The sequence below is a fragment of the Chlamydotis macqueenii genome, chromosome 11, assembly GCF_036417535.1.
Source record: "Chlamydotis macqueenii isolate bChlMac1 chromosome 11, bChlMac1.mat, whole genome shotgun sequence".
Classification (NCBI taxonomy): Eukaryota; Metazoa; Chordata; class Aves; order Otidiformes; family Otididae; genus Chlamydotis; species Chlamydotis macqueenii.
Window position 1 is genome coordinate 16,221,022 of NC_141566.1, and position 25,380 is coordinate 16,246,401.

A 25,380-nucleotide genomic window follows, 5' to 3' on the forward strand; every position below is an offset into this window, starting at 1 on the left:
CCTGGAGAAGTCACTCACCGTCAAAACAGTGAAGAGTTCCTCTACGTACACTCTCTCAGTTTCTATAAGCTCGTTTATGACATGGCTAAAATAAAGGGGAAAAAAAAGGGAATATATTATTTTTATGTTTGTAAAAAATCCACAGGCAATCAGTGCAGTTCAACAAGCCCAAAACATTGCGTGATCTCATTAACAACAAACATAGGGATGACAAAACAGGCAAAAGCACCAAGAAATGACACCCAGGTCAGGCTGGAGGAACACATGGATGGGGCAAGGACCGGCCAGACACAAACATCATTTTGAGCGATGTAAAGAGGGTGAAAGCTTACCCTTTTAGTATATCTAAGTTGTCATCGCTGTCTGAAATAAAAGACTGCAGGGAATTCCGCTTTTCCTGGTAGTCGTGCATTACTTCGATCTGGAAGAGAAACGGGATGCACTGGGAAATGCTGCAGGGAGGTCACCGCAGAGGCGGGACGAGCCCAGCCCCTGATGTCAGCATGGGAACCCCTTGGGGAAGGATGAAATACTTTGTGACACAAGACTTTAACAGGGCGTAGTCTATAATGGATAGCCAAGTACTCTCAGAAATTTCTCCGCTATATAAAATCTGAAAATACTGGTAACACAATTCATTAGTACAGAGACCAGATTTCACAAGGGAACTATCTGCGGATGCGGAGTTTTCCTAATAGACAACACTGTTATGCAAAAAACATGTTCAAGGAGAACAGGAAATTGATACCTGTGACTTGGAAAAACAATTCAAGAGAGATCTCAGGTGCTGGACTAATCCAGCTAAACCATATGGATATGAAAGGATTTTTTTTAAAGAAAAAAAAAAAGAGCATCTCCAAATCCAAAGTCTAAGTACAATAAATTTTTAGAAGGGTTTCAGGTTTTCAGTGTATAAAATTCATTCAGATTTCATGAATAATTTTTACCTTGCGAGAACTTGGCGTTTTTCTAGATGTTTTCTTCCCAGGAAGAGAGAGATCAAATGAAAATTTCAAACTGGAATTAAAATCCACACCTTGGGCAGAAAAAATACATATTACATAAAGTGTGTCTCTAGTGAAGGAGATGGTTCACACAGAAACTAATAAGTCACAAAGAAAAATGAGATAAAATTTGAGAATGAATAATCAGCTAGCTAATACTATAAGCAAACTGACAAAATAAAGGATATCTCAAGCAACAATACTAATACCAAATAACACAAGTCACACGGATGGTCATAAAGGCCATAAAGTAAAAAGTAATCAGAAAAAACAAAATGTCCATTAAGTGAATACTGCAATCAAAACCTAACTAAGTCTGTGAAGCCTGTGTAAATGATAGAAAACAATAAAATCAAATAAACTACCAAAAGGAACATCACCTACTGGGATACTGTTTTAAAGTCCTGTTATGAACGTAGGGCAAGATGCTCAGCTGGTATAAACTGTTTCTCCACCTTGGAAGAATTTATTGATATTGTCAGTAAATAATTACAAGCTGTAATACTTTGGGTTACAGAGGTACACTGGAAGCTTAAAAACACAATATCAACCTCCCCAACGCGTTATACGTCATCTTTCAAACACTCCTTATTCCTGAATTGTCAATATGACAGTTTTTCACCAAAAGTGTCTTTCCTCCCCCAACATGAATGACAATAATTAATTTCTCCAGCTCTACACAGGGTCTATCGCAGCTGGGACCAGCGATGATCCAGTTTGGCAGTGGCAAGGCATTTTGCCGGCTCCAGCCTTGGCGATGCTGCCACATGCCAGGCTGAGATGGACCAGACTCTGAGATGGACCAAAAATAAACACACTCTGATATGCAATAGTCATGTTATTTACAAATAGAAAAAAAAAAAATAGGCCAGCAAAGTAAAAACTTAAAAAAAAAAAAAGGGGACCAATGAAAAATCTTTCAACTGGGGGGGAAAAAGCTATCTTAGCACATATGAACGCAACAGCAGCTGTGTCTAGATTGAAGGTTTGAATGCTGCTGACATCAAAGAGGCACCTTTTGTGAAGCAGAAGATGTAGGGAGAAAAACGGATGCAGACGAACGCAAACCCACATGGAGAGCAGGCGCTCCATCAGATGGGGCTGCCCTGAGATAAAGCTACCGCGTATTATTGCACCCACGGGGCCTTAAACCTCCCCTTGTAAACATCTCGAATGAGGAAGGGGAGACCTGGATCTGAGAAGATCAGAGGCATGCGTGGGGTGTGACCCATAACGGAGAGGAAGTCCCAAAAGAAACGAGGACTTGCCAGTGGTCCCACTGGGAGGAAGGGAACATGGATAGAAAGTTTGCTGAGAGACGGTCACCAGCTGAAACTCCATCTTTTGTTGCAAGAGTGACTTTACTCCAACACCCGGGCTCTGTTGCAGCCTGCCGTAGTGCTTCCACACACCTCGCTACGCTTGATGGCTGAGGACAGGATAGCTTTACTCATTCCCGCACCCCCACCCCCCAAAACGTGGTTTCAAAATTAGAATCACATTTATCAGACAGGCTTCAAATCCAGGGCAAAGATGAAAGAGGAAGTGTCTGTCCTCAGACAGAAAAAAAAAAAGAGGGATAAAACAAAAGAAAGAAAGAAAGAGGACAAAAGTAACGTGCTCAGAAGTGGTTTGGTTTCAAGTCGTGCCACAAAACCCATCCATCTCAAAGCTCTCCCGGCGGAGCCCAGCGTGTGTCTTTGACACCACACACCACGCCGGCAGGCCTGCAGCATTTTGATGTTTTGTGTCAAACGGAGGCCTTATTAAAAAGCTCTCTTGGCATGATCTACCCAAAGAGGAGCCTTTTGTCTTTCCCTGCTCGCTGGCTATGCCCATTCCAACACACTTGATCATCCCTTTCAGAAAGAGGATTAATGGAGGACACCTGTGCTTCGCAGGAGACCGAGTGCCTTTGTTAGAAAAACATGCATCCCATAGAGGCATGAAACAAGCCCAGCCAACTGACGATTGTCTCACAACATCCCTCGGAGGTGGCCACACATTTACCCCTGCTCTCTAAGTCAATAATTCCTCCTTAACGCTTTCCTGTTTCCAGCAAGCTGGCAGAGCTACATTAGGTAAAATGGGCAATACTCCAGTTTAAAGACTCAGCTTTTTTCCTAATTGAGGAAAGGGGTTTAGAGGGCAGTGTGGGCTAGTGAAGGTGGCATTGGCCCAGAGAAAAAGAAATTTGGGATTTATTTGCTTCACTGGCCTGCGCCTTGAGCAGCTTAGCTCCCCTCACCACATCTAGCTGCATTCCCATCCCCCGACTAGCTTGGCGATTGACAGCAGGGACCCCCCAAATCGGAGTCGCTTTTCCTGTTGGTATGACACCTGATACAATTCACCATACCCAACACTTCTTATTCATCATAAAAATCTTGTGTTAAAACACAAACGTTTAACTGCTGCATGCAGCCAGATCACTGAATTTAGTATTTCCACATAACTCAGCACGTCCTTGGTTTAAAATAACGGACGTTACTTTGGAATACTTTTTAATTCCGATACACACAGGGCTGCCAAGGATAAACATTTTAATGTTACCATTTCAAGCTAACACTGTGCCACATCCCATTACCAAAATCAAGGCAGAACATGCAGTGACCTCAGTCCAACCAGAATTTGTACCCTTATGAGCATTAGTTATTCCACAACTGGGATTTAAGGAAGACATCCTCAAAGAATCAAACGGAGTTAAAGCAATCAGCTTCTCTTTTCTGCTCATGAGATTTGAGCTCCTCATTTCTCCAAGCTGCTTTGCAAACATCAGTCTCATTTTATGTCTGTTCCAGCTCAAGACAGTTATGGAGACTGTCACAGAGAATAGATATGCTAATAAATTTATAAACCCTGCCCTTTTTCCCTCTAGCACTAATTCACCAGTTTGCAGCCCAGTAGGATGCTAGTAAAGCAGAACTAGAAGTATGTGCCATTTACAGCTCTCTTTTTTTCACTGAGTAGGAAGTGAAAATAAATACCAAGCAACGAGACCCATTCTTCACACGGGTATGGGAAGCCAGACACAAAAACTGGAAAGATAATAAATCATCTCAGACACATTTAGCATTATACAACAACTCTGCATCAGCCAGCAAGGTTTAGCTGGTTTCCCAAAACCGTCCTTAGCCTTACTCTTCCCTCCTCAAAGCAGTATTATCATCTGAAAATACAAAAAACTTAAAATATTTTACCATGTTTAGGAGAGAATAATGGCGATTTTGATCTTGGAGGATTTTCTGGACGAGGGGCTACTAATTGGATGGGCCGCACGTGTTTATCCAACAGCTTCTTGAAGCAAGACTGACGATTCTCAAACATGCTTCGAACGTTTTCAAGCTTAACCTGCACTGACTGTATCTGGCACTGTAGAGAGTGAAAAAGACTCCTGTGATCAAATAACTACCTTATTTTGCACTTTCTCCCAAAACAGAGAACTATAAAGCTGGCAACACCGCAACACAGTCCGATCTTGTGTAACGAGGAACTGGAGGGGTTGCTTACCTTCAATTCAGACGTTAAGACTGACTCAAAATCACAGTTTAGGGCTTGGGGATCGCAGTTTAAGTAGGCTGAAGAGCTTTCAAGAAATCTTTCTATGTCCTGAAGAGCTTTCTGAGCGCCTTCTTTAGACTGGCACTTATCCATCTGCTGGTTGGCGAGCAGGTAGGCACCTTCGTCACAGCACTGCAGAGCCTGGTAACAGCACGGGGCAAACACAGGGAGCGAGACCGTCAGCAATCAAAGTTCCCATGAGGAATATCATCTACCACACCTGTATTTTCAACACGGAGCTAATTAGTACTCCTAAAGACCTCGGCAGCTATTGCATTTTGATTAGAAAGTAGAAAGGGCACACTTTTTTCTGGAGGGTGACCGCAGTTCTCAACATACCCAGCCAAGTTGTGCTCCCACTTGTACCTGGATAAAACCAGTGGTACAATGGACACAGAAGCACTATTGAGTGCGTAGCTGAACCAAATGGTAAGCAGATCTTTATTTATCCAACTCAGAAAGCTGACGGGGGTACTACAGAGTTTACAATGAGACAGGAGAGTTTCTTGAGATAAATGGGAGTGCAGACTCCAACTGCAAAGAATGATCAAAGTAACTGCATCCATGTTTAACAAAAAAAAAAAAAAAAGATTTTAAATTGCAGTTTAAAGTTGTACATTTAACATGCACAGGTAATAATAGCTGAACGCCAGGCTGGGGTTGCAGCCAAGAACAAGAGGACCCCGGTGCTGTGAACAGGAAGGGAAACAGCAGAAAGCAGGACCACGGCGTGCTGCGGCAGAGCCCAGGGGCTATGCCACTGCCACCCACCAGGGCTGCAGGAGTCCAGGAGAGGACACTGCCCTGCAGCTGAGACGCTGCTGAGGAATCGTCCGTCCCCACAGAATGATGTGGTATTGAAGTGGAGCACAAAGAGAGAAAAAAGTCCCCCAAAACAGTGAAATGGAATAGGGTCAAACTTCGCTGCTTCTCTTAATGGCCTCAAGCATTTTACAGTCATATGCCTTCTGGCCTAATTAGCATGAATTTCCCTAAATGAATTTTTGATGCTCATTAAGATATCAAAGAATGTTGGAGCCACATGACTCCAATTCCATGCTAGCACACAGCAGCTGCGCCTATCTACCAATCTGTCACCTTATTTTATAGTCAGCTATGTTCATTCTTAATAAACTACTAAGAAAAAAAGGGCTGGAGTTTATCTGAAAGCATTCTCTCTATTGCACTGGGTATGGAAACCTTGAAAGCCAATTAATACATGGATGCAGCATGAAAGCATGTGCAACAACATGAGCTGTGGTGTTCTGAATTGCCCCTTGGAGATGCCCACCTCTCTCTGCTGACTGTTCACATCATCAGCAGATACCTGTTTGCTAACTTAACCAGCTAAGCGAGGGGTGAAGCACTCCTCCAGCCTCTGGGGAAACACTTTCCTACCATGAAATGCCGAAGCAAAGCTGCAAATTTCAGAGGCGCCCAGCGAAGGAGTAGAGAGGCTAGCCCCATGGAGAAGCTAACTTCCTACTTCTCAGGGCACTGCATCTCTGAACTCTACCTGCTGAAGACGGGTGTGAAGATCCAAGGTCTTCTGCAGTCGCATCTGCTTCCTTTTGATCTCATCAGACAAGACATCAGAATGGTGCCGCAGCTCGTTGCATTGCTGGCAGATTAAGTTGAGCGCGTAGTGATGATTTGCTGCTAGCTGGTGTCCGTGTAGTATCACCACCTGAGCCTTTCCTATCAGATCCTTCAGTGAAAGGAAGAGAACGGATCGCAGACTTACTGAAATAATGCCAAAATATTGACATATAACAACAGGCACTTTCTTGTATTACCAGACACATGGAGATGGCTGCCATTAGGAGTAGCCAGAATGGGTGGCTTATGCAGGATAAAATGCCACCCCCGACCTGGGAAAGAAAACTTCTGCTCTCCAAGAGGAGGATGAAGAAGAAAACAGTATTTCACCAAACTAGCAATGCTGTGAAGGGCTGCTGGCAACGTATTGCTGCCATCTCCAGGAACCGCACTTTAAAAAAACCAATGCAACTGATGTCCAGTTTAGGCACTCTATGCTCATAAGCATGAAAGGCAATTTAAGCAGTTAGTTTCTGGCAAAACCAAACGTTCTTTGTGGCAAAGGTCAATGCAAAGAACAAGCACGTGCACATCTGCACATCTTGGTCGGTGTAACGGTTACATCTTCTCCAGGGTTGGCCTTCTGCTGGGACTGCTTCCCTGTTGCACCCTGTCTGCCCGGCCTTTTGCTCCTCTCTCCACAAACATTTCTTCCAAATGACCAAAAAGCTTTCAACCTTTTCCCTAGGACTCTTATTTTCCAAGAAGCCTCTGGGGGTTGTGTCCAGACCACTCGGGATTTCTTCACTGACCCCGGCCCACTTGCCAAGCCCAACCTTTTACAGAAGCCACATCCTCAGTTGCGTGCCTGTGAATCATCTCTCTTCACTCTTCTTGCTGCTACGTCTCTTAAGTCTTCAGCCATATGTTATGTTCAAATCCCAGACACGTCAAGATAGCAACTTTTTTTTTGCCTCTCCATGTGACTGGTAACAAGTCTCTGCCTATTAGCACTGCTAAGGCACTTAACATATATATAATTCTTCTTCCAGCTTATTAACTCCCACGCCTCCCCTATGTTCAGACTTTTATCTGTTCTGGATTTTCATGATGGCTCAGCAATTTATTTTAACTATGATAATTAAATACCCTCTTCCTTCATGACAAGACATGAAATCAATCCTTTTGTGCAGCCACTTACCACCGAATTAAACCAGAATCAGATAATTTCAGAAAAAACCTCCTACCTCAAATACAGAATGTGCCCCTTTTGTTTCATTAGTGCCTCTTTCTGCGGAAGATTATCTCACCTGAGCCATACCATCGAAATGATCCAAGTCCTTGAGCCTCTGTTTCACTTGGGAGGCACTGTCGCCAGTGTCGGGCAGCTCCGCTTGCTGACCAGTTAAAAATTCAATGGCACTCTTGACCTAGACACAAAGAAGAAGACTGCTGCAAAAGGATACAAAGCACAGGCAGAAAATCATTCTCAGACCAAAATTAATCACACTTTAGCTAAGACTGCTAAATCCAATAATAAAACTAGTGTTCAAGAACTAATTTCTAAACTCAAAGATGCTTCTATCAGCAAAATCTACGTAACTGCAGGGCAGTGATACCTAAATTAGCTCTGAATGAGGAAGCACAGTGGTCTCCCCAAGCTACCTAGCCCTGCTAGAGCCAAGGAACAGCAGCATAAATTAAACACTCTCAAAATAAAAAGCTTAAAAACTTCTCTCCCCTCCTTTTCGTCTCCAACTCCTCCTCCTCCTGCCAACAGGAGTGCATCTGATCATACCTCTTGAAAACTCTGCTCAAACTTCCACAGTTGTAAATATTGCTCCATTTTTAACTGATGTTTTTCCCAGAAGCCATCAAAAGCAGTCTCCATCTCACGCAGCTGACCAAGTAACCTTGAGCACAGAAAAAGGATAGGAGTGGAACAACTTACAAACAGAGGACAAGCAGAGATGGACAAACCCTAGAGACCACCTCTTCAGGTCTTCTGCACCCAAGCTCTCAGGAGAAGTCAATGGATGTGTATACGTGACTTGTGAAAAGAGAATTCTTCTCACAGAGAGAATTAAAATGAAATTATCACTATAAATAATGGCACCTGTGTGAAGCAGTTGTTGCTATCTCCACTTATCTGAATAATACCTGAGAGTCTGGCATGGAGGAACCCTGCAGCTGCTCCACAGCCTCATCGTATCAGTGGGGGAAAAGAAACAGAGCAGGTCAAAGTCATTTGAAGAAGTCACCCAGCAATTTTATGGGTCTGGTGCAAAACTCTGACATCTTTGTCTTCACCTGTTTGATAGGCGACTTAAACACCACATCTATGCTTAAATAACTTGAGCGTTTCCACTAAAAAACAGTCAGGCAAATTAGGAACACAGCGCACTCACCGATTCACAGTCTCCCAGTCCCCAGGCCTCTCATGGTGTTGGTCCTGACCGCATTCCCCAGAGTCAGGCTCTTCAAAACTGCTCAAAAGCAAGTTTCCTTCTTTTGTGACTGCTGTAATATCTTCCTGTGTAATGCAAAACATTTCTGATTCAGGCTACTTTTTGTGAGGTAAGGGTAAGTCTGTTACTGCTTCTCCTGCCTTAGTTTCCCTGTATGAAATGAAGCACCAGTACCCATCAGACCAAAGGACTCCCAGAAGATGTTTCGGTTTCCTTAACATGGGGTTAGCCCCAGGAACTGGAGGAGGCTGAACCATGGACTGGTCTCCAGGCTGGGTGGAAACTGGCACACACAAAAACATCAGGCCACAGAACAATTCAAGAGGCAGGAGGACAGCACTACCACAGGTCTCTCTTGATAGGCAGGTAGGTTTGTCATAGACATCTATCTACCACTTCACATAGTCAAGCAAACATTTCTGCAGCCTGGAGGCTCTGCTTCTGCGTCAAGGTGATCAATGGCAGCTGTAGGAAGAGCATCCCACAGTGGGGTAATGCTGGGACTGACTCCCAGCTGAGAGCCCTTGGTGTGCTCATCAGCATCAGCTGAGGAGCTTTGTCCTGGACTGGGCTCAGCCTCAAAGCAAACGGCTGCATTTAGTCAATGATTTTCAGAAAAAAAAAAAAAAAGACCAAATGCAAAGGTGAGAAAGAAGAAGAAAATGGATGTGGCTGATGAACTGAGTTGGAAGAAGCCCTGAAGGGGACACTGGTGCATGGCTCCATTGGAGAGCCAGCTCCTGGAGGAGTAAGAGCCCATCCTAGAGATGGCCAGATTTCTACTGCAAGAGAAACAATGGCAAAACCACTTTATGGAGAAGATTCAGCAAGCACAGTCTTGCTTAAATGTCTGCCTGACCCACATTGCTCTCAGCAACCTAAACATGACAGCATCTTCAGGACAGCAGCCTGGGAGCAGAAGGACACAACTGCAGGAGCTTCTCCTCTCCCACACACAAAGTGTCCGCTGCCGGTTTGCATCCCTGTCGCTAAACCATCTTTAAAGATGACTGCAAGGCAAAAACCCTGTCTCCTTTTGATACTATCAGGTCCAGGAGACTCAAAAGGAAAGAGGAATCAGGCAGCATGCTTTAGACCACAGGTGGTTGCTATTTCATCCTCTTACATCTCACTCTCCAGGACCCTGCATTCCCCTTCTGATTCAAAGCCCGACTGTCAAACAGGTGTTAACTTGACTTTTTCTCATTCAGTATATCAAAGAGGTTAATTTCTTAGTTACCCTGTTTAATTAATTTCTGTCATTTTTTCATTGTGTTTGCAACCAGCTTCTGTTCAGTATCACAGTTACATAAACTATTCTGATTGATTCATTATCTGAACTCAGGAATCAGCTGTACCAATCTTGGGGTTGTCAGGAGAGAGACAAGGATCCCATGTCTTGCTGTCACCACAATCTGTGCACGGTTTCTCATCTGCTTTCATCTTTCAAGGTCTTAGAAGGAACAAAAGAAAAAAGCCAATGGACTTCATTTCAGTCCAAAGCCAACGAGTGGTTTTGATATTTGAAATTAATAGATGAGGCATTAAAGCAACAGACACCTTGTACTGAGCACTGCTGTGCTTTATATGCAAGTGAAAACACCTGATGTGGTTTATTTCTCCACAGAGGAAAGTGTGTGAACTCTCTGTCACATGAACAAGTGATTACAAATGAAAATAGATACACTCCTTCGACTTCTGTAAACAAACCCTGTCCTAAAGCAAAGGAGCTCATTCTTCAGCCGCACAGCACGGCTATTAGCAGGGGAATCGTTTAGGAAGAGAGGGTTTGGGGACAGGCAGGCCTGTGCTGTCCCCAGAAAGATGCAGGAGTGGCAAAGACAACAGCTTGATACAGCAGTAGCTGGTTGCACTAAAGCTTCCACTAAATCCTACAGTAACTGTGATCACAATCACAGACAGTTGGAAAAAATTTTAAAATATTAAAGACACAAATGTTGTTTAAGATGAAACCTGAATGCTCACATGAAGATAGGGAACACACCACGAATGTTCCGTACCATGAGCTTGCACGAAATCCTCACCTTGGATGCTCTCCAGCACAGTTCCCCAAGTCCCCCCTGAGGAAGCTACATCAGGTGGAGGGACCTGGGGACAAACCACCCCTCCAGACCCGCTGATGATCTCTGCGTGCAGCTTCCTCCAGCCATGGGGGTGAAGTGGAGGGAACCCTACCAGGGGAACAAACCCACAGGTGACAAAGCCTCCCACCTGCCCTGCTGCCAGCGAGACATGCAAAGCCCAGGGGAGGAGCGCGCTACAGACACCAACTCCTGCAGCCAGGAAGGAGGCAGCAGCTGAGACGTTTTGCTGGATGCTGGCAGGCTAAGTTGCTTGAGTGGATAGCAAATGTAAGGGTAACGTACAGAAATAGTCACGCTGTGTTTTATTTTGTCTGTCAACACGTAGACATGCATGGGAGGGAAGGAGGAGTGGGCACCAAACAAAGTGGCAGCCAAACCCCAGAAATCCCACCTTGCTACACAAACAGGTGGCGGAGCTGCTGCTGAGACATACCTTGAGCTGGTAGTACTTTTCCGTGCGCAGGGCCAGGATGCGCTCGATTGAATACATGTCGTCCGGTAGCTCGGTCTCTGCCAGCTCAGTGCCAAAGGATTGTAACATCTGTGCAATTTCCTTCACGGTCAGTGCAAAACTCTCTATTGCCTGGTGGGAGATGATAACCGTAATCAGCTTGGGATTCAGGATATCCCTACAGCTCGTTAGGAGTCCGTGAAGAGCCAAGGCTGAGATCTGCAGGGGAGCCCAACAGCTGAGAGAGATGGGTGGGATGTTCACCGCAGATGGAGCTGATGTGGCCAGGTGGCTTTTAGAGCAGTTTGAATCCACAAAAGGGACTTAAATAAGGATAGTGTTGGGCAGAGAAACCTCATGCTTTGTTCTCTGCTGACAGTTCTTGTGTGCTCTGAAATTTTTCCTAGTGTATACTGGAGGACTATAGCAGAAACCACCACAGGATCCATCTCACACATTCCTGTAATTCCTCTTTTATCCTCCTTCTCTGGTTAACCCACACTGCAAAACACCTCCACACAGTAAAGCTTTGGAGATGTGTTTGGCTTTTTGGTGATGCTCGTTTCCAGCTTTGCCAGCCCAAATGGTGGGTTACAAGGCAGTGTGGCACCACGGCCACCTCACCCACAGCTTCACCAAGAGGACAAAGGAGGGAGCTAAGCAGTGTGCTGGAGATAAACTGGAGACAGTGGAAGTGAGTGCTGCTGGTACCTCCTTAGCACAGCCCACAGAGCCACTGGGAGCTATGGACACCAGACACCTCCCACAACACGGCGTGAGGTGAGGGTCTCCCAGACCCACTCACAGCTCCAGCCCTGCTTTTGAGAGGTAATAAACGCAAATGTAACTGATCACATTTATATTTTCTTTAAACAGCATGTATTTTCCATGGAAATTTCAGGAAATGTTTTATGAGCACACTACAAGGGCAATTTGAGAAAGGTTTTTCATGTGGATGCTTATCTACCATACGCAGCTATGGTCTAGAAGCTCTCCTTTTCTTGGATTAACATTTTTTGTCATTCATTTTGTCATTTTTGTCTCCAAGTGTGAAAGCTGTGCCATTATCACTTTAACACATCATGCAAAAGAACAAAACTAAGAGCCAAAAATTTTAAAAAATCATTAATTTGGCAGTGCATCAGTGTAAACTAGCAAAAAGTTAATGGCACAAGCAACAGCTTGAGCTATTCAAGCTACAACGTCTTGTGCTTTTGTCTTTACACTGAGCTGCACATCTGCTGGTGCGGGTGATGTTGCAGGACAAGGGACACTAGGATGTCTGGTACGTTTCTCATTAGTGCTTTTCATTAGTAACTGGGAATCTAATCTGCTATTAATCTGGGAGACAAAGTCCCAGTGAAAACCGAAAGCGTACAGGAAGCACAGAAACACACAGCAAGGCACAACTCAGGGAATTCAATGCCCGATTCCTGGCTATATTAAAGGAAAATTCCTGCAAAGAAAAAAAAAGTAATAGGAAATTTTCTGAATTCTCTGCATTCAGTCAGTATGCAGAGAGCAGTCTCACTGCCCTGGTTCCCTGATTTGCGATATTAATCACATGAAGCAACCATTTAAAAAAAAAAAGCCTATTTTGTACGTACCATTAAGGGAATTTTAATAAAGACATAAGAAGACAGATCTTTCGGGAGCAGTTTCAAAAGGAGCCTGAGGGAGTTTATCATCCAGTTCCCTTAGAAATCCGTCAAGTGCCTAACGCCACTTGACTCCTTTGCAAATCTGATCGAGGAAATGTGGTTGGCTTTCAGCTACCCCCACTGCTCATTGCCTTACAGAAAACCTTCCTCAATCGATCCCAAACCCCCAAAGCCCAGTGCTCAGCCCCAGTACGTACAGTCCTGAAGATGACCCACTCGCTGTGGCAGTACTCCAGGGTGCCTCCAAACTCTGGGGTTAACTGCTGTTCATCAATGTACGTCAGCAGGTCGCTAACCGAGCTCAGCATCACAACCTACAAACAAGGCAACACCGTTGGCTGGTCATCGTTTCTACCCAAGTCATACACAGATCAAGCCTACAAGTCTTTTATGTATCTAAAAATCTGGTTTGCTCTAAATATTCCTTTACAGCATGGCGTTCTTCTTATGCTTATGGCTTAACATGGCTTTTATTTGATGTATTTGACCATTTTTGTAAGCCAGCCCTGATCTCCCAGGTGCTTTCTTCCTTAAACGCACAGCACAGCGAGATGCTGCAGCATCTGACTGCAGAATGGGGCTGAAAGCAAAAGTAATGCACTTTTTTTTGCAAGGGATGACCAGTAATCCGGAAAAAAATACATACTTTTTAATAAGTTATGAAGCACTGGCCAATTTCATATAAATATACACTCATAAGTTTTCGTGTGTCTTTCTGCCCTGGGGTAAGTCATAAATTTTCGAAACTCTGCCAATTCCAGTTATTTAGAGTGAAAAATGCAAAGTTTGTGAAAATCATATTGTTTCCTAAAGGAAAACACTGGTTTGTTTTGTGGGTTTGTAACTGTCTGAATTCCGTAGATGTACTTTTCTTCCGTTAATTATTCTCATCATGTCCTATAATCAAGGTGGCTTTAGAAGTCTTGGAAACTTTGACTTGAGAATATAAAACCACTGCAGTTGCTATTTTAGAAACAAATACTAACATGATGTTGGTATGAAGTTTACACTGAGATGAAAATGGAGATCATGGGTGGAATTCGTAGCAAAAGCCTCACTAGACATGTCTTTTGACTTTTCAGACATTAAAGAAATTCCTGAGCACGGCTTTATCCTCTACAGAGGCATGCAAACTACATGGGGGATGAGGACAGGCTGAGAAACCCACCACGACTACCATGGATGTGCTCTGTGAGGAGCAAACTGTGCACAATGGAGATGAAAAATGCTACAGGAGAGATCTGGTGGAGAGAAGTTTGGTGGAAATAGGGCACTACTGCCAGAGACGCTCCAGTTACTCTTTGCACAGGTGCCTCCAGAGTGGGACACTCCTGACCTGAGGTGCACAGGCAGCCTCCAACCACGCACAGCACAACACTTCCGCACGCCCGTACCGGTAACTTGAGTAGAAAATCCTCCTGACTGAACCGAAACCCAATGTCAGTGAAGGTGCGCTGGAAAAACCCCGTGGGACGAAGAACCATCACTAAGTGGAGGTTCCCTGGGAAAGATGCCTGCAAGGAAACAGAAGACGTTCAGTCTGGGGACGTGGCAGGTCCAACAATGGCTTTCAAATCCCTTGAAAAGAGAGGAAATCATCCAGATCTTAGTATTTTTTTTTAATGATTGCCCCAATAGCCTTTTCTTAGTTTCAAAACAGGATGGAGGCACTGTGAGTGGTTTAGAGATAGGGGACACAACTGTAGGAGGATTCTCCAGTGCCACTGCCCTTTGGAGCAAGCAGGAGTCCAGCCATGCACTTGGAGGGCCACTGATAAACTTTAATACTGTATATCACGGTCAGCATTACAACTGGGGAGTGAAATTACAAATTAGCAGGGAACAGAGGGCTGGAACGTCGAGGGGAATGACAGCCAGATTGGGGAAGTAAAATTTATTGCCAAACTCGTTAATCATCCTATAACTGCATCAAGCGTACTCTTCTTGTCCCTGGTAATTACCAGGCAACATTTAATTTGTGGTGAAATTTGGAATTTCCTGTCTACACTGCTGGAACCTTTTTTCAAGCATATGGTTGGCAGGTGCGTTTTTAAACAGATCTGTGAAAAGGGTGCTTGAGAATGAAAAAGAATTTTTAAGAAAGTAGCAGTCATATCATTAAATTATGGATAAGTACACGATGCAAAGAATTGAGTTAATTAAGACATAAGATTTTCTCTGAGATCCTGCCAGGCCAGGTTACATTTCTCCATATATTCCTCCTCATGTTCTCCTCCTTCATTATCCTCCAAGAAAGATGACAGTAGTACCAGGGGTGAGGGTAACGAATGTGGTTAGGTACTCTGCACTGCAGGGCACTTAATCTACGCCTTCAAAACAAAGATCGCTCCCATAAACATGCATTAGTGTTGTTCAAAAAAGCCATGATTTACAGTTGAGACCTGACATCCATGAATTGCACTGTAACTCCTTGGCTACGTTCTCTTCTGTAGGAAAGGTCAGGTTGTGGTTTCCATTGCCCACAACTCCACTTAGAAATGGACAGTGAATTTTAGGATCAAATAAGCCACATAAATTCAATATATTGATCAGCTGCTATTTTAAGTAGGAGCAGGAAAAAATAAAGAAATGAATGTGAATGAAGCCAAATTCACAGCCTTTGGAAGTCAAGAAGAATGGCGCCAGGGACAAAGATTTGGCGTTAGAAACAAGAGCAAACCATCAAATAACAAAGATATTGATGCTGGCTCCAGGCCCTGGGCACTACACCTCTGTCACACAGCACCCGGTTAGCACACAACGTCTCTGGAACGGCTGCCAGCCCCAGGCACGCAGCGATGGCTACGGCCACGGGAGACCCAAGGAGCCAACTTCCAACCCCATGGAACCTGCAGATGGGCCAAAGGTCTGAACCTAGCCTCGGTACAGACAGACCTTCGCAGCTCTGAGACAGGTCTTGCCCAAGAAAGCGTGAGTGAGAGGCTGCAGGAGATGCAGGTTCAGTTCCCTGCTCCAATGCCTGTTTAATTGTCTCCACAGGGAAGACCAGCTCTCCAGCAAGACAACCACGGACTGGTCCTCCAACAGCCCAGCTACTAGACGCAGCTCTGAAGAGAAGCGCATCTCAGGGACCCTGCTCAGCTCAGGATTTTTAATTTGAGCTTCCCATGTTACTAGAAAGAAAATCATCCACAGGCTACCGGATATCTCCAAGGAGTTGGAGTGGTTCCTCACTTTGACACTGAGAAGAATCTCTACTGGGACACAGAAAACCTTCACTAAGGAAAGCACCACCAGAACTGGCACAGTCTTCTAGACGTTTTGAATGAACTAAAAATTTACAGCATTAATATTTCACGGGGAAGTCTCTGGCAAGCTCAACACTCATCCTCCAGCGTATCCTCCCAGAGAAGCTGGCTGCCTCTCCCATCTCACCGCACTGGCTCTCCACTGGACCCGGGAAACGCTGCTACTGCTCCTCCCAGGCCTGCTGGGTGACCTGTCTGGTCCTCAACACTCTTCGTGCTCCGGCACATCCCATGGCACTAGGACATCACAGGAAGAGCCCTGGCAGGCTGCGTTCATGGCAATGTCGCACCTGTCCCCGCAGAGCCATGAGTCCATCATGTCTCATTCCCTCATGCCCATCCTTATTTTTGTGTTTGCCTCATTTTAAACCCCAGCCATTTCCCCGTGGTCATTTCTCTGCAGACAGGACAGCATCCCCCAACAAGGTTTCAAAGATATCACGAAGGAGCCACCACGAGCTGCAAACGTGCAAGGACAGGATGTTTTTGCTCCACAACAGGCTCTGCACCCCTGGCACTAATGGCTCAAAGTGACTTGAACCAAAGCCTTGTGAGCTCAGTGGTCTCACAATACTTTAAAGGAGCTCGGAGGATGCGATTTTAGGTCCTTGTGCACGGTTATGAGTCCAGTGCGGGTGAATCCAATGGTGAAGTCCCACAGAGTTTGGTGAAAGTCACTGTTTCCAGCTCTGAAACAGAATAGTGTGTTCAGGTCTCTGAACTTTAGGGTCCTACCTTGACCCTCTCCTGCAAAATGCATCAGCAATATCTTTCAGAAGAACAAACAGAGATGCATCTTCCCTTGGTCTTACTCATTATCCCCCTCCATCCCCCGCCCCCTTTAACCCTGTTCGGCACTTGAAGCAGAGATGAGTGTGCTTTGCCCTCTCCTACTCCTTCAAGTCTTTTTTGATATGCACCCTTTGTGCGCAGAGCAGAGTCCCTGGGGGAAGGGCCTAGGTCTCCGAACCGTACCGCACTACGGGAACCTGCAGACTTGGAATGTCTTCTCCTGTGAGCCCTCAGGCAGGAAACCCACAGCTCCAGGAAGATGGACCAGTGGTCAAGAGGGCAAGCAGAGCCACCGGCCAAAACTACACTGCAACAGCGAAAAGGTGCAAAACACCTCTCTGAGAGCAAAGGGGCCTTTGGACAGCTTTGGTTTTGCGAATGCCAACATTTTCCACACCACGTAGCAGAAGAGACCATAACCTGGCACTCACATCCTCTGCCACATCCGCCACAGGGGCAAATTCTTTTTTGACACAACTTTATGCCCCATGCACACAAAACTGTATCCCTTTTGCTCCTTTCACCGCAGAGGTAGCTGGGCTTCCAGGACAGGTGATGTGATTTCCAATCAGTTTAAAAAGCATTTGGGGATTTTTCAGCTGATCTTATACGTATAAGATCAAGGTCAGCACTTACGAGTAGCTACAAAAGAAGAAATACAGCTTTGCAAATGATACCTAATGTATTTCAAGCATAGAAAAAAACAAATAAGCCAAAAAATAAGTTTGCAGAAAGACAGCCAACAATCAAACCATATCCTGTGCCCTCTTACAGACTTAAGAGAAAGGATGAAATGTTTAAATATATATATATATATCCATATCTACAAAGATAGACCAATAATTCCTCAGAGATAGCATTCCTGAAGGGACTACATCTTTTTTAATCACTGCTACAATTCTAGTTCTTCTAAGGGCTGAAGTGTAGAGAAGTTACCTGCAAACTGAACTCTAATGGCACTGAAGGCACTGCTGGTAAAAAACCTCTTCCCTGTAACACACTCAAGAAAGAAAAGACAAAAGGGTCCTTAATTTTGCCTTATGTTATATCTTATTATTGATAACACTAAAAAGAATCTTGCGCATTTGAAAGCTTGGGTTTATATAACAAAACACCGGAAAGACCCCTCTAAAGCCTTTGCCCTCTGCCATTCCTCTGCAGCGTTACCGGGCAAGGCAGAAAACCGCCAGCGCAATCCCACCAAAGCAGGGAGCCGGCAACATCTCACTGCCGTGAACGACCTCCCTGAGCAAAGACCAGCTCAGGACATTCCTCCCCCTCCGAGGACACAAACGCGTACACGTTAAGGCCCCGGTTCAGCAACTTGTTTAATCACACGCTCAGCTACAAGAGCGTAGGCAGCCCCAGTACAGAGGAACCGGGCTAATAAAGCACAGGAAGGGCACGCATCGAAGGCATCGCAGCTCCTGCCTCCTCACTGAACATCTCACCCTGATGCGTTCAAGGGGATTTTTTAATAATTTTAGGAATTTCCTTTTCAGAGAATAGTCATCCCTGCAGGTCACTGGGACACGCATGAGGCAGGGAATCAATAAATGTACAGAAAACGAGCATCCGCCAGCAAGTTTGCGTCTGGGCCGTGGAGCCGGGGTGCCGATGCGAATGACTTTCTGCTGTCCCTTCAGGGAAAAGTCACCCAACAGAACGCCGGTGCTGCTAATCCCAGCTTTGCCTCCCTCTCCCTGAGCCAAAAGGAAACTCCAAGGCGCTCCGCTGCCTTTATTCCAGCCCGAAGCTGCAGGCAGCCCCGCCGCTGCCCAGACCCCACCTGCGGCCGCTCTCCGCCGGAGGCCGCACGCCGCCCAGCCCGGCGCTGCGGAGCCCTGGGAGATGCTGCTCACAACGCTCCCCGCGCCGGTCCGGCCGACATTAACCCCCCCGCACCTCCCCCCGGTGCAGAAAGGCCTCCCGCCGCCCCCGCGCTCGGCCGCTGCGGGCCCGGCTCCTTACCGCATTCCCGCCGGCCCGCCGCGCGCCCCGCCGCCCGCCCGCCGCCGCCATCGCCCGCCGCCGCCCGCGGCCGGGCCCGGGGTGGGGGACGGGGCCGAGGTGGGCAGGGGGACGGGGGACGGGGATGGGGATCCGCTGCCGGGGCAGGCAGGCAGGCAGCCCCACCGGCACCCGGCTCCCGGCTGGCAGCCCCGCTCGCCTTCCCAGCGCCGGCGTTCGCTTTTTAAGGTGGAATGCCAAAAATCATCCTGCAGACGGGGCCAGCTCCTTCCTTCGAGGATTGGGCTCTCCGCTTCCAGCTTTCACCCTTCCCTTGCCCCTCCCCGCCATCATCTCTGAGGCACGTTTTAAAATTCTCAGTCTTTCTTTTCTTTTTTTTTTTTTTTTTTTTTTTCGGGGAAAATGAGGGAAGATGCTCCTTCCAAAACCTGAGGCTTTGACCCCGCAGCAGGGCCTCGCGTCCCAAAGCCAGCTCTACCCGGGCCTGCCCGTGCAATTAGCGACAGACACAAAGAGTTAAACCCAAATCCGTACAGTCTGATACAGAATTTTTTTTTTTTTCTGGATCAGATGCACAACCGCAGAGCTGCAATTGCATATACATATGCTGAGAAAATAGGACACGCTGTGTATTTCAAAGTCAGCTTATTTGCACTTCTTTATTCCCAAATTATACAAAGATTTTTTTTTCACTGCAGCATGGGTTTACGCTTGGAAAGAAACCAAGATTTAATCTTTTGTGCTAGCAGCACAAAGGCAAGTCCAGTCAAACGCCTCCTGGACACAAAGACAGCCTCTTAAGGCCGGACTCGCTTTTTAAGGCAAGATTCCCGAGTCTTCTGATCTAGCGGACACAGATTTCCTGCTTCTCACTCCTCTTTGCACAGAGCACCTCCACATTATCCACCCGGACAGCCCTGATGCCACAGGGAAAGTCACTTCTCTACACGGACGCACAGCGCATACAGGTACACAAATAGGGCGTGTGCTCAAAGGTCACAAAATAATTACATTTTCTTACTAAACACAAAATTAGTGACATTTCTGTAGAAGCTACAAATTAGGACAAGATTTTTTCACATTTGAAAGTTCCAAACTATACAAAGCAACTACGTAATCCTTAAAGGATGCTCTTTGTACTAGCACCAGTTGAAAAGCTGGCAGCAGAACTGAATTTTGGCAATCACTTTAAAGAATTACTTTTTAAACACCGCTTCTTCCCTAATGGTACGGTAACCATACTTGGAAATTCAGTTCATAACATCCAGGAAAATCTGAGCCCGCAATATTGTCAGTGGTACCTTATGCATGCTGCAAAAAGGTAACTTTCTCTTCCCTCTACTAGATGCCTGTTAGCAAAATGCCATCAAAGCCAGACATTTTTAATGCCAAGTTCAGCTGTACTGGTATTAACTACTCAAAACAGCAAAAGATCTAACTTTCTCAGATCTAAGCAGAATCAGGCAAGAGCTTGCTTTCTCAGCACATGCTGTTTACTTCACTCTCTATCAGGTGGATCAATGCCTTTAACTGTTCAATGATTATAAGCAGAAACAAAGGCAATAATAATAAAGCCCAGAATATTTTCATTGACTTACCCACATGGCATGGCCTGGTTGGCAAAGCATTTATCAATTAGCTCCTACCTATCCAAGCATCTATAAACACGACTTTTCCACACCTGCATGCACTACTGCAACGCCATGCTCTGATTTCATAAGACACGATGCACTGCTGAGTTGCAAAAAGCTTACTTTCGAGGTCTGTTCAGATGAGTAGCACAAAAACGTGCATAACGGATGTTTAAAATACTTTAATGTATACATACACATTTAAAATAGACTTTTCCACCCATGCCCACATACAAATTAAGCCTGTTTTAAGAACCTAACACTTTCAGTCACTGACAGCTAGGTAAAATATATTCTCACTAATACCAGTGTCTAGAAAGCCAAATTCTCCACCCATTAAAAGCATACAACATGGCACGAAACACATCTGAACTGCTATGAAGAAGTACAAAACCAAGCAAACGCATCAGTTAACACTCAAACAGCTCATTTACGCCCTCAAATGGGGCATAGAGCAATGACTGAATTAATTATAGGGTCATAAAACAAAACACTACCTAGAGAGAAAGCACGAGCATCATTGCTCCTGGTTCCCAGTGTTTGCTGAAAGTGATACATAATGGGCACCAGGACTTAGTACATGGAAATAAATTAACATTAAAAAAAAACTTACTGATATTTTTTGGAGTGTCATTTTGACCGATGTCCATGTGTCCAATCTTCTATCCAGGATTAGGATAAATTTGGTGTCAGACTCATGTTGACTATGAGATAAGAAAATACCAAGTAATCAGAAAACATTTTGAGAGAACACAACTTTGTTCCCCCCAAAAACCCCAAACGCGCAACACAGAACACCAACCACATTTTAACGTTTGCACAATTGCTGAAATTCCATTTGACAATATTTCCCTGAGCAGACGCCAGCAAGAAATTCAGGAAGCCCACCTTGAGGTTAGCCCAGGGTTAAGCATCACCTTCAAAATGGGCGTTGCGTGGGAGGTGGACAGGCTTCAGAAGGACTCTGCAGAGGCAGGAGGCAGCTGTGCTCCTGCTGAGCAGCTCAGGGATGACCAGCAGCCTCCACCAGCCGCTGCCCTGAGATGCACATCCCTGCCCTCACCGCTGAGCTCTTCCCTCCCAGGGAGTTTGCTACGCACTCGCCCGGCTTACAGCAACCAAGCAATGACTCCTGGCTTGTTTTGGCAGAGGGCAACAGAGGTGACACAGAGCCAGGAAAGAGGGGTAGAGGGGGAGGCTGGTGCTGAAACAGGCTGTCAGGGCTTCCCTGGCACCTCCCAAGGCCCCGCTGGAGAGGCAGCGATTGCTAGGAGGCAATTTCCAACACGCTCTGGTTCACTCTGCAGGTGCAGGCTTCCTGACATCCCTTTCGACACCCAAATCCTCCAAGTAGCTTTGAAATCCCCAGTCTTACCGAGCGAGCCAGCAGAACCGGGGATGCTCAGGCTGGCCGGTGACCTAACGCGCAGGCTGAAATTCACATATTGCCTTCCCAGGCTAGCTGGGTCCAGCTCGACCAGGCTCAGCTCGCGACAACACACACGCCAGGGCAGGCAGAATTACAAACTGGAATCGTGTTTGCACACAGGTACGGGTACGCCAGCGTGTAACCAAGTCCTCTGATGAGACTGTATTTAAAGGATACTTAGGTAATATTTACTAAATATTTATTTTGTGGATGCTGAAACAGGATAGCCAGGTCCCACGCCACCCTACCCGGGCACTGCAGCGCTGCGGAGAGGCTCCCAGTACACGTGCTGGCTCCTAAGAGCTGGGTCAGGTATCTGCACTGGGCATGGCCCCTACTGCAAGCACCGTCTTCGGTAATTCTTGTGTTTGGCAAGCGAAAACACACGGTGGATTACTCAGGAGTATCACATGGCAGACAATACTTGGCAACTTCACGACAGAAAAAAAGAAGACACTTGAAACCAGCGCAAGAGCTTTCATTCAATGCACGTCTTGCTGCTCTGGTCTGCGATAGCCACACCTTTGACAAATATATTTAAAGGGAATTAGCAGTTGTGCTGAGAGGAAAAAAAAATCCCTCCATCTCCTAGGAACAATTGACTGAAGCTACAGAGAGACACACAGCTCCCAAGCTGTCCTACAAATACATCTTATGGATCTCTAATGTCACACCCAAAGGGCAAAGGTTTCATGCCAATTTATACGTTGCCATCGAGGCGTGCCAGAAAAAAGCAGGGAAAATGAATAGCAGATTTTGCACGTGGGTCGTACACAGAACTTCCACACGTAATAAAGTCTGAGGTTACATGCTGTGATCTGGACCAGGCGTAACTTTTCAGGCAAACCCTTTTTTAGGTAAAACAGTTATGACAACATGAGATGATTCTGCAGGTTTCTGTCTGCTCTGTTCACCCCCACCACGAGTTAAATGACCCAGACAGGTGGGAGCAGGGCAAAAGGATCCTTTTGTCTGAGGCAAAAATAAAACCCTTTGGATTTTCTGCACACCCAAAAACATTAAAAGGTAGGTCTCTGTCCTACGAAAACCAATTCCCCAACTCCCCACAGTATTTCCGAACAGGCTGCAATGGGAAAAAAACAACATATAGTGTTTACACACCACTGCTGTCACTGTAATAAAACCTGAAGAAAAACCTCAGAATCCAAGTAATTTGGAAAAGGCAGCCAGACTGTAGTGCATTGTCAGTTAATAAAAGTATGCCAAGTATGCCATTTATTTGGGACAAGGTTATATTCAGAGAGTAGCCTCTCAGTACGTTAATTTACTTTTATCAGTTCCCTTACAGACACAAAGAAGAAAGTTCCCAGCTGTCCAAAAGCCTTGAAACCTACTGTGGGAAATTGTTCATTTATTCTGGGGCTAGTGGAGCAAGTCTGTGACTCTTTGCAATCCAGGCCTTGCAGGTTTATCACATTTCCAGTCCTGCGATGTACCTTTTAGCCTGACAGCAAAAATAAATCAATGCTTTCTCACCAAGGCTGCAAGGACTGACTCCACTTGCATCCAGCAGCAGAAAGATGGAGATAGATAACCAGATCACGGACCGTTTCTCTACGGGAGCTTCTTGTAACTCTTTTTTCTTACTCTTAATTTTGTATGTGTTGCAGGAAGCACCAGACTAAAAATAAACTTGGGATCTTTTGCAGGAGGACTTGAAATTGGATCCAGGAGTCTGCAGCTGTGAGATTTATCACAGGACTGAGGGACTCCTTGCAGCTGGTGGGATCAGGGCAGAACCTGCTGCGTAATATTTAAATTCAGAGGTATTTATGGCCAACAGCACCCTTCACTGCTTCGTTACTCTGTGTCATCAGCCATGGCTCTAAATCACTTCGCACTTCACTTTCCGATGTAAGGGAAACACGCAGGACTTGTCTAAACACCGAAAAGCTGGATTGTCAAACAAGATCACACTTAGGGTCTCCTTTCTGCAAATCCTGGGGTCTGACCCACTTACCTGTGCCTCTCTTCCCCGCACAGCGCTGCTCCACAAAGCCAGCCCGAAGGCAGGCAGGCAGCTCACCACGTGCAATTTGAGTTGGGTGAGCGGGGAGTGAAAGGTGGGGACCTGCGACTTTTTTTTTCTGTACAGCTCTTCCACACTTTCTGCAGCTGCCTCCCGCCTGCAGCGTGGTTCCCAGGAATCCTAAAGTAAAATTAACTCGTCTACAAGGCTCACCTTCCTCCTGGCTCTGTTATTAATGCGCTCACCTTGCAGAGTAGCTTACAGCACCCATCTCCTTTATCTAGCAATTATTTACAGGCTTCATGAAATCCAGCTTCCCAAAATATTACAAGCCTGACATACCAGAGTAGCATCAGCGGGACGAGATGCAGTCCTTGCTGCTGAGTGCACAGGAGAGGCACTGTGCACATGGGTTTGATACGCCCATACCCATCCATAGGTATGTGGTCAAATATTTACCTCTTTTAGGGACTTTCCGGCCCAAAGTCTGAGCTCTGATCCCATGACGTGATGCCGCTGAGGGTCGCGTACCCAGGGGCACCAGGGCTGACACACACCTTCCACCCTCACCTAGGTGACGCTTTTCCTTGCTCCCCAACACCACAGCCTTTTTGACCCCGAAGTGTTAAAAAGCACGTTTTTCAGACAGTCAGGTATTGAGGCAGGTAGTTATGGTGGTACGAGGTGCAGAGAAACATGATTAAAGTGGTTTTACTAATAACAAGCTGAACATGTTTGAATCACCAGCAAGCCTGCAGCTCTCATCAGTTCCGTGATTGAGTTTGCCCTATTACAGGGAAGCAGGACTGCTCATCACACTAATGCCAGGGTGTTCACAGTCACATGAAATCAGAAGCCCTGGAGAAAAACAGGCAGAGCTGGGAAACACAGCTGCACAGATACACGCAGCAAGGAGAAACCCCTCCAGTTGGCACACACCACGACACGCTCCTGTCTGTGCTGGGACGGCGCTCTGTGAGCCAGGACCCCACAAAATTTCAGAGTCCATCCAAAAAGAGGGCAGAGGAACCAGAAGCTCTTTTTTTTTCCTAAACATACAGTACTTTTGCATCGTGTGTTCAGCCGCTGATAGAAAGCTCCTATCTAGCTGCTATCAGCCCACTCTCCTTGCAGGAAGAAATTTGCCAAAACAGGCATTATTCAAGGAAATTAAGCATTCCAGGTAACTGAGTCACCAGGCTCAGCAGCAAGAAACAGGAGGGCCATTAATCTAAGCACACAGCCCTGCATGTGGCACGGGCAGACTGTCAGCTGCTTAACCCCGAGACACAGGCGGGTAATGGGAGCTGCTGAGCCATCACATGTCACCGAGACCCCAAACGCGTTGCTCCTGTAATTAGTCTCTTCCTCTGGTTACATTTCTCTTTTTCCACGCTAATGACTCTCTATTTGTACACGTCAAAATATTATTCCGCAGCGGCATGGCATATTTAAGCAGTGACACATGTCAAAGCTTAAGGAAAGCTCGCTGTTAATTAGAAACTTAAT

General features: G+C 45.9%; 1 protein-coding gene across 2 annotated transcripts in view; it reads right to left on the reverse strand.

Annotated features, from left to right (window-relative positions):
* MCF2 (MCF.2 cell line derived transforming sequence) overlaps window positions 1-25,380 on the reverse strand; it is a 58,678-nt gene that overhangs the window by 19,637 nt on the left and 13,661 nt on the right. The window contains exons 4-16 of one of the 2 annotated variants that reach the window (XM_086756295.1): window positions 21,066-21,156; window positions 14,184-14,303; window positions 12,987-13,103; window positions 11,111-11,260; window positions 8,513-8,637; window positions 7,903-8,017; window positions 7,415-7,534; window positions 6,082-6,273; window positions 4,515-4,706; window positions 4,205-4,376; window positions 948-1,036; window positions 333-421; window positions 19-85 (exon numbers count right to left, since the gene is read on the reverse strand). In XM_086756295.1, the coding sequence (XP_086612421.1) occupies window positions 19-85; window positions 333-421; window positions 948-1,036; window positions 4,205-4,376; window positions 4,515-4,706; window positions 6,082-6,273; window positions 7,415-7,534; window positions 7,903-8,017; window positions 8,513-8,637; window positions 11,111-11,260; window positions 12,987-13,103; window positions 14,184-14,303; window positions 21,066-21,156 (1,639 nt within the window). Of the gene's footprint in view, window positions 1-18; window positions 86-332; window positions 422-947; window positions 1,037-4,204; window positions 4,377-4,514; window positions 4,707-6,081; window positions 6,274-7,414; window positions 7,535-7,902; window positions 8,018-8,512; window positions 8,638-11,110; window positions 11,261-12,986; window positions 13,104-14,183; window positions 14,304-18,821; window positions 19,284-21,065; window positions 21,157-25,380 lie in introns of those variants that run through there. The other variant, XM_086756296.1, reaches the window with a different exon arrangement.